Source organism: Polyergus mexicanus, unplaced genomic scaffold, assembly GCF_030449975.1.
Source record: "Polyergus mexicanus isolate NDT 795.1 unplaced genomic scaffold, iyPolMexi1.0 SCAF_2, whole genome shotgun sequence".
NCBI classification, from domain to species: Eukaryota; Metazoa; Arthropoda; class Insecta; order Hymenoptera; family Formicidae; genus Polyergus; species Polyergus mexicanus.
Genome location: NW_027223322.1, coordinates 2,307,721 through 2,319,762, shown reverse-complemented (window position 1 = coordinate 2,319,762; position 12,042 = coordinate 2,307,721). Strand labels below are relative to the sequence as shown.

The 12,042-nt window shown below is 32.1% G+C and overlaps 2 protein-coding genes across 4 annotated transcripts in view; one reads left to right on the top strand and one right to left on the bottom strand.

Annotated features, from left to right (window-relative positions):
- The first annotated feature begins 405 nt into the window (after nucleotides 1-405).
- Mrps24 (mitochondrial ribosomal protein S24) overlaps nucleotides 406-12,042 on the top strand; it is a 114,368-nt gene continuing 102,731 nt past the window's right edge. Inside the window, exon 1 of the mRNA XM_070314937.1 lies at nucleotides 406-432. Coding sequence (XP_070171038.1) covers nucleotides 421-432 — 12 coding nt within the window. The 5' untranslated portion in view covers nucleotides 406-420. The remainder of the gene's footprint in view (nucleotides 433-12,042) is intronic.
- Tsp26a (Tetraspanin 26A) overlaps nucleotides 10,311-12,042 on the bottom strand; it is a 99,836-nt gene continuing 98,104 nt past the window's right edge. For all 3 annotated transcript variants that reach the window (XM_070314922.1, XM_070314930.1, XM_070314927.1), the window contains one exon: nucleotides 10,311-11,994. In XM_070314922.1, the coding sequence (XP_070171023.1) occupies nucleotides 11,926-11,994 (69 nt within the window). In that variant the 3' untranslated portion in view covers nucleotides 10,311-11,925. The remainder of the gene's footprint in view (nucleotides 11,995-12,042) is intronic.

The window sequence follows — 12,042 nt, the reverse complement described above, 5'->3', positions numbered from 1 at the left end:
GTTATTGAGCCTTTTCGTACGGCGGAGATAATGATCTCGTATGTAATATGTGTGTAATTAGCATGATGTGAAAACAAAGCGCTCATCGGAATATTGGACGATATGTAAATATCAGACTCTCTTCATTACGGGGCTTACTAGTCGTGTTGTGACTTAGTATTATATATCGTGTTATAACGATGTTTATCACGGCATGCGTACGAGTTATATTAAACATTATTACTTATAATAATTAGAATAATAATTACGCGCGAGTATAATTTTATATGTATAGTGTGTTCTTAAAATGTTGGGATCAATTTAATGTATGTATTGGTTTATTATCAGTGCTATGTTTGGAGCTATTTCACGATTTTAATAATGAAGATATCGATTAACATTGCATAATTTAAAATATCTGCCTATATTACGGACACATCAATGATTATTCAGGTATATTCAAAAATACACTATAGACTTTACATTAATATTTAAATCAATAATATAAATAGAAAATAAGTGAAAGATCATATATAGAAGTGAGACATCATATATAGAATAACAATATAAAATAATCTATTCTCCAAATACATCTTACATTATCGCATTTATGTTTTTTAGTTTATTCGATTAATCAGTGAGATATCTTAAATTCGCAATATTCATGCAGGGCATTTTGCATTAATATGATAAAAACGATTTATCTGACAGGTCTTCATCTCTAAACGAATCGCAAACATAAAAATACATTTACAGTTATCAAATTTAAACATATGATTTTTCGTGATAAAATAAATGGCTGTTCATGTATCATAAAAATATTATTAAATATCGGTTTCTGTTTATTTAAGGCATTTCCATTCATTCTTATCTAGGTACAATAATGTAAAGACAACAATAATATTTGCATTTGAAGGATATTAAAATGAAGAATATTAAAATGTTTTTTAATATATGAATACATGCGTATACTTTTTAATTGTTAACTAATTCTGAAATATATTATTATACGATAGAAATATAAAATTTCTTTTTCTTTTTAAATTTAATAATTTAATAATTTAAATTTTATATATATATATATATTAAATTTATTAAATTATTAACAGAAAATTTATAATAAAATGCGTAAGAAGTGTAAGTGTAAGAAAAGACAAGAGTGTCCAACTAAGTTTAATTCCAAAGTTAAAAAAGAACAGATATACTTTGAACATTTCACATATTATTTCTGTATTTTTAGCATTTGATACGATAAAGACAGTATCGCAAACAGGAATCAATTAATCCGGAAATAAAATATTTTACGAGATAAGACTTTTTAGATACTATCAGTCGTTTGTTCCCGTACTTTGACATAACGATATTGTAAAGATTTTACGATATCAATGCCGTCACCTTGCTACAATCGAATGTATTATTTTATGAAAAGAATTGTGAGGTGTGTCAACAAAAATTTGCACATGTTACATATCGAAGATACGCTCGGTGCTAACTAAATACAAGCTTTTTAAATCACATTGGCTCTTTATTTATTTGTTGCTATTATTATCTGCGATGGGTTATAACAATTTCGTGAAGTTGTTATATTGCTCGTGATAACTCGTTTTTTTTTTTTATTACTACGATACAGCGCGTTACATTTAGCGATGTTTTTTATTGCTTGAATTACGTATCCACATGAAATGACGAAACGTAAATTTGATAAGTAATTTTTTTTTAACGCGTTTTATATAATAGTTGTTGAATTTTAATTGATAAAAGCTTCATGTTTTTAAAATTGCATGATTGTGCACGTATTTGCTTTTATCACTTGTGCGATGATAAATTCGCTCGATTTAAGTATTTATAGCTATCAGTCGATATTTTCAGTTCAATATTGATCCAACGTGACCGTAGATTCGTGAATATTCTGTTGTGCGCGTGTGTGTGTGTGTTTCCGATAGCAAACAACGATTGTAAGCAGGCAAATTAGCGTTTAATAATAATCTTGTATGATGATTGCGTGTATAGATTTTCAGTTAACTAATATCTAACAATCGCGTTTAGAGTCTATCGGTACATCTGTCGCAACACAAGTGCGTTCTCTATTTTTAACATTGCCTAGCCTCGCTAACGATAAGACACACCTACGGTAGTCGATAGCGCCAGTATCGTCCAGTAACGTTCGAATGAAGTGATAAAACGCAAATTTCATAATTAATTAAAAACGCGTTTTAATACCTGCTGAATTTTAATTAGTAAAATGTGTATAGAAAAAATAAACACGATTAATGTTGAATATTTTTTTATACTTCTTTTATATTTAAAAAATTTTTTTATTAATCTTTTCTTATCGACATAATTATATAATTACTTATTAAATAAATGTATTATTTATTTATGATATTTAGGAATATAATAGAAAAAGAATATTATTGCATTGAAATTACTCTTATTATTTACACAAACAAGAGCTAGAAAACAAAATTCAATCTCTGGAATCTAAGAAACTCCACATAACTTGTTATAAAAATTGATGAAGACAATATTATCGTTTTATAATTTTGCATGTTTTGTATAAAGATGTATCGATCGAAAAATATAGATCATTTATCTCAAAGAAAGAAAAAAAAAAATGACAAACATAATAATTTATGTTTCGTGAATAAAAATGTTTACATTATAGAAACGGTAGATTAACTTGGAAATGCATTAATTTATCGAGTAGATAGATAAATATTCTCGAGATTATTTGCATTTATGAAAATAATTGAATTACTCAACAGAGTATTTGCGTCAGATAGTCATAAGCGTATGTATTGTACATCATGGGCGCGAATTTTCTTTTTATACTCGTAATATTGTACAATATAAAGCTCGTTCTACATAGCGCGCGTTAGCACGTTACACCGCGCTATTTATGAACGTATATTCGCGGACTTATCAGGTTAGCTTGGCCCAGAGACCGTAGAGTGAAAAATACACTCGATACCGCGTCATAAAGTGCAATATCATGTAGTAGAACGCAATAAAAGTATCTGAAAGCTGTGTAAGTTGTCATTAACGATCGGCAGCTGCAATCCGTAAAAATTTTAGATTTCTCGATACTATAAATAAAAAGAAGAGAGCATAGAGGAAAAACGCATTTTATGTCAATATGTTCGCAGATGAACAAAATAGACAACAAGCGATTCCTCTAGAATATCTTATCTTAAAATATTACATATAAAATTTATCTCTCTGATGCTGATCGAGAGTCAAAATTCGTTTTCACGCATCTCGATGTATAATTTTATTTCACTCTTTATCAGTTAGGAATTATGCACTAATTACACAATACCGTAATTATTTTGCGAATGCTAGAATGCATAACATACAGATATATTGATGCTTCACCTCAACAAATAAATCCGTACACAACTTAAAAATACGATATTTTACGATGTTTTTGCTTCTGTGATATTTTTATTGTTGGTCGTGCCTGCTAGAAATCATCGGTTTTTCTTAGATGATGGTGCCATCCGAAAGTTTGTCACTAGAAAAAACGATTATGCAAATCTATCCGTGATATCGTATAGTTGAAAAAATTTGACGAATTTTCCTTTTCTTCTTTATAGGTCGCGCAGCCTAGATAAGAAAAGGCGAAAGTAGGCCGAAAGGATTTCGCGATATCGCCGCCATCGCATATTTGTTTTAGTCGATTTTTATGTGAGGATTCGTTTGACATTTATGCCGCTGTCGGGTCGACAGTTTGCCACTTGGATTCCGGGATATGCTTAAATATATAAAGTCTCTCAGTGTGAGATCATTATTCGGAGATGAAAAATAGCTACGCATTTCAATCTTCCATATGTACTAAAAATAAGTTATTTTAAATATCAATCATGTAAGCTTCTGTATATCTTATCAGTTAGAGTTTAGAATATTTTCCTTTGTAGACAAAGCTCTTTTTACTCAATACAAAGGCTAATGGTCTTTGAAAATATTAAATGCTTGCACACAAGAAAGAACTAGTTCGTGAAAACGTTGAAGGATCGATCTATAATATCGATATATAGTTTAATCGGTACTAAACAGAAATATTGGAGCAGTTGGGTGACTCTATGTGAGAGAAGAAAGGGGGAAAAAAAAGAGGAAAAGATTACTCCGAATCACCTGAATCACCATTCGACTCGAAGGACAATAATCATGGTGATCGATGCATCGTGGTTCACCATAATCCACGTCGCGACTTTCACGTAGACCTCTCGTCACGTGTAAGTAAAGTCTTGTCAGTTGCGTGCGTAAGGAGATTTCTCGGGAAAACGGGCGGCTCCGGGTATTCGCGAACTATGCAATAACGGCATAATAATCGCGCAATTAAACATACATATATGCAATTGAACATACTGTGCCTGTACTTACTTGCGTACTAGATAGGCTATTTCTGTCCCGGATTCGACAAGTTTCGAATTATACGATAGTCGCACGATACGCACCGACTTTCGAACAATTCTGCCGTCAGAACTGGATCGCGCGAGCGAAAAGTTGTCATGTCTTAACAATAAACAGCCACGAGAGTAATCCTTTGGCAATGAATGCTCCGAGTATTAAAAGGATTTTGTGCAAAGATTTCATGTATGCTTGGTACGACGCATGATTTCTCGAGAAGAGACAGCTCTGGATCAACAAAAGATTTAGATTTCGGTGGACAGATATAGATTCTATTGTAAACATATAATAGAAAAATAAAAGAGAGAGAGAGAGAGAGAGAGAGAGAAGATGCGATATAATATTTTTTATTATTTTTTTATTTTTCATAATAAATAGTATATCTTTATTATATAAAAAAATTGATAAATTTTTGGAGATATTTTTAATATAGATATGAGAAAAACTTATTTAGTAATTACTGAGCATGTTTCTTTATAATCAAGTTCTGTAAAAGATATGTGTAGTCATCTAGTGATTATGAAACGAACGCTTATCTGGAAAGAGAGAGAGAGAGAGAGAGAGAGAGAGAGAGAGAGAGAGAGAGAGAGAGAGAGAGAGAGAGAGAGAGAGAGTTACCTGGGAAGTGTAAATATAGCCGATAGTAACTTGTACTACGTTTATTCACTTACCGTTCGATGTTACACTCGATAAAACTGCTTTATTTTTCTTGTTTTTTTTTCTCCATTGATAAGCAACAAAGGAAGATTTAATAGCGTACATAATGTAAAAATAATAATTTAATAAATATAGTCTGAATATATATATATATATATATATATATATATATATATATATATATATATATATATTTCATGTATAATATATATAAAAAAAAGGAATTTAAAGAGAGAATATAATAATGCAGAAAAATATGTATGAAATCGTTGATCATGCAACAAACATAATTAATATAATAAGAATATACTTTATATATACAAATAATATTATATATATTTATATCTCTTTGTTTTGATATATGCATCATAATAATAATTTATATAAATATTATTTATATAAATAAGTATAAAACTTCTTAACGAAATTGTGCAAAAGTACCAATTATCGTAATCTTTATTGACTCTTTTACACGTTGATGGGTATAAATATCCATTTTTCTGTCCATAAAAACATTACAGTAATCTCTTAGCCTTACAAGAAAAGTATGTGGCTGTATATTTACATTAGTTCAATTACAATGTGATTACACTTAGGAATGCTATTTATCTATATTACATATGTATAGTCGCACCGATATAATAAATCGCAAATTATCAAAAGATCAAACACCACAATGGCAGTATCGTCGTAATTACAGACATACACAGACGGTTCGAAGCACGATTGGCAATCGTATATCTCACAATCATTAAATCGAAAGGCTATAGTAAAAATAAGGCAGTACGTAAATTTTAATCACAATTAATATAAACTTTATCCATAGGAAAGATTTTTGTACGAATGACGGATATAAATTCCGTAATCTTGCCGAGCAATATTGAACGCATTCGTGGCACGAAGAGAAAGCTTCATTGCGATTCCGCGCGATTCGGTCATCGAAATAACAAACTTTTCGTATCGGTTCGCTCAGATTTTTTTTTTTTTTTTTTGCTACAGTTCAACTCAGTGAAGATAAGTACGATCAAAACGTTGTAGAAACATCGGTTTGCCTGGTCAGTTAGTAATCTCTACTCGGACGTGTTTCGCTTTTATTTACATTAGATTTATCGTATATAGACACGCGTCTCGTATGAAAAACGCAAAATATAATTTTGCAGTATAATCGTAGTGTTACTTTTTAATCATTAATCATTACTCTTTAATCATTCTGACAATAGCGACTTGTACAACGAATTTAAACTGAAGAGTTTATTTCCCCAAACCGTTTTAAATTTGTATTAAAAAAAATGGTATTATTAGAAATTTAATACGGGAGAAATAGACATATAATTCTCATATTTTAAAAAAATATATATGAGATAGTTTATGGAGAAATAAGCTCTCTCTTCAATTGTACATCTATACATTTGTTTCCGACTACTTTCTCGAATTTATCGATGATATATCGAAATGTGAAATGGAATTTTTTGGCACGATAATTGATTTATTCCGATTATTTCGATACGATGGTATATGCGGTTATATATTTACAAGATTCGGAATGAGCTGATTGGACAAAAAATCTTGTTTTCTATTTTACACGAGAAGAACATTATATTACATCATTTCTTTACCGTAACGGTGTTGGTCAAGCGATTAAACTATCTCTTTCTCTCCCTTAGTTCTTTTTTTACAAGTAAATATACAGTATTTACAAGAATTTGAAAGAAGGAATGTAATAATATAACTGTCCATAAGACATTAGATGGATCGGGTAATAAGATATAAATTATTATCATTTTGGTTACGTTTAGCTTATCGAGTCACTCTATCGATTATTTTACGGAGACAATTGCAATTATTTATCTATAACACTTAAGATTGCTATGTCGAAATGTACTCTCAGTAATATTGTAAGAAACATCATCCTAAATAAAAAATTATCAAAACTTTTTTCTAATATTTAATATTTAAAGAATTATGATTTTATTGTATAAACATAAAGAAATAATTATGTAAAACATATCAAATATTATAGTTGAAAGAGAGATGATACATTAATTTATCAAAGTATTATGGACGTCAAAATAAAAGGTGAAACATGAAAAAAAGAAAAACAAAAGCTGAAATATGTAAACCATATAACTTTATTAAGATAAAAAGTTAATAAAAAAGACGATGCAAACGATATTGTACGCTAAGAGATGAAATATGCAGTTTTGCAACATTTATGAGATTACAAAGATCAATATGATAAATCGTACGTACAGAGAATACAGATCGTTAATTCGTTCAAATATAATCCAGTAGAGATTGCTAATTATAAATGATTGATTTATGGAATTATAAAAATGCGACGCGAGGTATGGCAGACTATGATATTGCGTTTTAAAAATAAAATTGATCTTAAATTGAATTTTGTATCCGAAGGACGGTTGCAGCATTTCTCGCAAGTAATTAAATTAAATATCAAACACTTAACCAGAAATTACTGGCTCGATCTTACGGTAAAATTTGACGCCTTATGAATCTAAGCAACTGATATTTTAACGATCGTGTGATGCGAAACGGAGAAGCATGATGATCAACATACTTATCCGTTACTCGAGTATATTTAAGGAGAAAAATTGAAAATCTTGCGAAGAGCAATAAAACGAGTTAACTTGCGCGTTAACTAAGTTTTTTTTTTTAACGCGCTTAATGTATTATATAATATACATTTCAATCGAACCTGATTTTAATTTGTGTCACGTGATCCGTATATTCTTCGGCGAGATTGTCTTCTCGATGAGGATATCGGATCAGGTTAACAAATCAAATTAATGGAACGATGCACGAATCGGGAATGTCGGGTTTAGCAAATTGTTTCGACGATTTTCTAATAGACGTAATCTAGACGTATCTGTGCTCATCGCGCACTTATGAATAAAATATAGAAATCATGACATACACTTTGCGTACACGTATGTGTTACGTATATTAAAACGTATTTTTCTAAAACACTCATTCTTATTTTACTAGAAAATGTGTGATATATATATATTTTTTTTAATATTTTGATCTTGATAAAATAGATCATTACGGATCTTATATGTACATACAACTGTCGCGCGCATATGTAGGCATTCGCCGCTCATGCCACCCCATCATGTAGAACACATGAGAGAGACAGATAGGGGGACAATATTAAAAACAATTATTTATGAAAAGAATATTATTCGTCTTAAATAGCATAGCCGCTTTGCTAAACCCGCGTTTTCACATTTGCGTCAATGGCTCGTGAGAAATTACAATCGTCGGTTAACTTAATTCCTTTATACGGCGAAACGAAGTATGACTAATTAACATCACGGATTAATATCGTGTACTTATGATAGAGGTGTTCCTAGGGTGAGTCGACAATAATTCGTACAGCGAGTTTCGTATGTAAAATAACAATGGCATTTTTTTAACAGATATTTCTTGTTAATTGTATCGATATATTCGATTATCTAACATGATGAGATTTACAAGGAATTCTGTAGAAATGTCTTAAAAGAAGGATATATGTACGACGCATTTCGCATTCATGCTCGAACTGTTTAGCAACAGGTTATATCACGTAATCAATTGGCACGTAAATCGATTAGAGAAAACGCATTGTGGCATTTAGACTCTTGCTTTTTGATTCAATATGCATTTTGCAAAATTTAAAAATTGAGCAATTGCGCTTTTTTCTCCTTTTTCATTTATATTTTTATTCAAGACAATTGTATTCTTTTTTTCAATGAGACATGTAAAAATTACATCTTATACTCGTGAGAATTATTAATGGATATTGTAAGTCAATCAATTTTGCGGACCAGCCGCGATAAAATTTTTTTACGATCTAATTATAAATTTTTGGAAAAATTTAATTATTAGTCTCTTTTGTTCACGAAATAAATTTCCGTAGTTTCGGGAAAGTCTCGTAATATTTCTTCAACTATACCTGCAAATTTTTTTACCGTTGTGATATTAAGTTCGAGCATGAATTAATATGTAAGGAACCGTCGTGTATATCCTAGCATACAAGATTTATAAATATTAACAGCCCAAGTTAGCACGTGTTATATCATCCACGTCTACTCGCACGTAATCCACGTAAAGCACATAATTCATTCGACTGCATGTGCAATTTAACACATGGCATAAAATGCTCTCCGCTCATATTTATTATCGACCCTTCAGCAACACATGTCAAAATCTCTTTGATATTATTTTTCTCGCAAAGAATTCCAGATAAATATAAACAAATTAAATGATTATCACAATTCATAACTGCGTTTATTTGCGCAAATAAAATTGTGACCTTAAAACTCGTCACATGTAATTCTCAGCATTTTTAGCAAAGGAAACGTAAATGTGACATTACGATTAAATTCTTCTCTTTTTTATTTTCATTTAAATATAAATTTTATAATGAAACGTAAAGCGCGCATGACATTAGTACATTGAAATTCACGAACTCGTCATTGTGCTCATTTCCAGTTACCATAGAGATAAATAACGGCGATTATAGGGTAGATCGAAGGGTCGAGGAGAGTTTTGAATGACGTGTTTTCTGACGTGCGTGCGATAGACACGGAGTACGACGGACAGCTGGTCCGCCGATAATGGAGGGATGGAATGTGCCAGTGTGTAGGATCAATATCCCCGAAATGGTACGATGGATTCATCGTTTTAATGAGAGCGTTTGAAACAAGGGAAAGTTATTGTACACTCGTGCGTGTTCTATGGCTGCCGTTCTTCCCCATCACGGCGGAAAGTTGTTGGTTCAGTGTTGTGCGGCGAAGTCGACTTCTCTCGTTCACCGCGCCCCCACGACGACGTTACGTTGATCGACTTTAATGATTCGACACATTGTAGTTCGCGGACCTGACGAGGGACTTGTTTGCCTGTTTTTTTTTTCCCATATATAAACGCGCGAAACGTATCGATTTCTTCCGTCTGCGAGCGGAATTCCGCAATCGACCGTGTCCTTTGAATTTTGCCACGGTCGAGCGATCCCGAGTCGCGAGTCGCGTTAAGGGTCGATTGCATCTATCGATTAACTCCACCAGAATGTTTGTTTCCTTGTATGTATTATTATACTTATTGTTAGTACGATTGAGTTTCATTGGAAAATAATTGATTAACCACAATTAGTAATGGCTGATGTTGATAGAATCAGATCTGACAGTTAACTACATCGATAGATTCAATTAACTAACTCTGGTTAACAAAATTCTTTCTCTGCTCCCCTTTAAACTGCGATCCCTCCCCCCCTCCCCCAACTTTATAGATTGTTATAGGTGGAGAGCGAAAATGTATTTAACCGCGATTAAACGACGATAATCGATGTTGATGTAATCGGCCTCGAGACATCTCGAGAGAAATCGAATTGCGAGTACCAGGCACAGGATGAGATCTTTATTGTTTGTTCTAGGAGTATCGATTCTCAGTGGAATCGAGTTCGCGCCGTTTTAAGTGTCACTTGCGATTGCTTGTTGACTCGGGTTGAGAGGTGGATATTCTATGGAACAAGTCGTTTTTCGATTCGAGGATATCCATTTTGTACAATCAAATCATAATTCACCCTTGTTATGCGTTTGTTACTTAAGACACTTATATTTCAAATTGATATTATATATATATATATATATATTTCAAAAATTTTTGATTCTTAAAAATACAGCAAAAAAATATTATACTCTTGTATAAAATTTTATACAAGAAAATCTAAAAACTTTTTTTTGTTTATCTGGCGCATTTTTTACAGATTTGGATGATTTACTTTACACTTGTCAATGTAGAAGAGCGAATTAATATTTTCTCATAAACGTAGAAAAGTTCTAGATTTGAGTGTTGATTCATATAAGATTTGAAACCAGATGCCCGTCTTTCGCAATTCTTGAGCGAGATATTTCGGTGCGCGATTTCTCGCAAAGAAGTAGATACGTTTCGCAGGCAATAACGTCGAGATGAAATATCGATGACGTTTCGCTTCGGTGATGAAGACAAACGTTTTTTGGACGTTTCGTCACGATATCATACGATGCTCTCGCGTCGAAAAACTTCGCTGCTGGACATTCGCGTCGCGACGGTTATCGTCCTCTCGCCGACTTGTCTGATAGCGAGTGAAATTAATTTTAATTAATAGAAATGTGCGTGACTGAAGATAAAAATTCTATTCAGATTATATAATTTATTAAAGTTTTAAGCAAACCTACTTTTAAATCAAATATATATCATCGATTTAAATGCGATATCAATAAAAAATTAATATTTTTTATTTTGTATAATATTTAATCTTGTTATAAAGTAATAAAATTAAATTCTACAAAATGCCACGAATAACGCCTGTGAATGTATTTACAAAATTTGTTATTATTTTCGAAGATTGCTCTCACTCTATTTATTATAAGAAGTCTATCTAAGAACAGAATTAATTAAGGCGCGGATAAGAATGAACTTGGAAAACAATCAATTTCTCTCGTTATCCGATAATATAATCAAGGCGTTAATCGATTGGACGGTATTGAAAGAGTAGGACGGGGATCGTCGCGTGCAATTGCGAAGTTTCTCGGATATTTACAAGTCGAAGGATTTGAGCGGCACGAACGTAACGTTATCGGCGAATTTGATTATCGTCGACGAATCGTAAAGATATCAGGGCGTATCGGCATCAATTCGTTGGACGATATTTGTTTTTTTGCCTCGATCGTGAAAAAATCCTTCGAAGGGATTCATGTTTTCTCTTCATTCAAAGGAACATTCAAAATTGGTCCGCTCGTCGAAGCTCCGAAGTCCGCGTCGAAACCTTGTATAATTCGATCAACGTAGCCGGTTAGCATCTATAAATACAAGATGCTAGACTGCCGTGGGGGCACGCGATTGTCAATGCCACTTCGCCTTTTGCGCGAATATATCCGCGCGCAAATTTTGCGCGAAGCAGATTCCCAAAATCTGAAAATAGCAAGGGCACTCGGTTCATTGAATAGTTACGAGAACTAG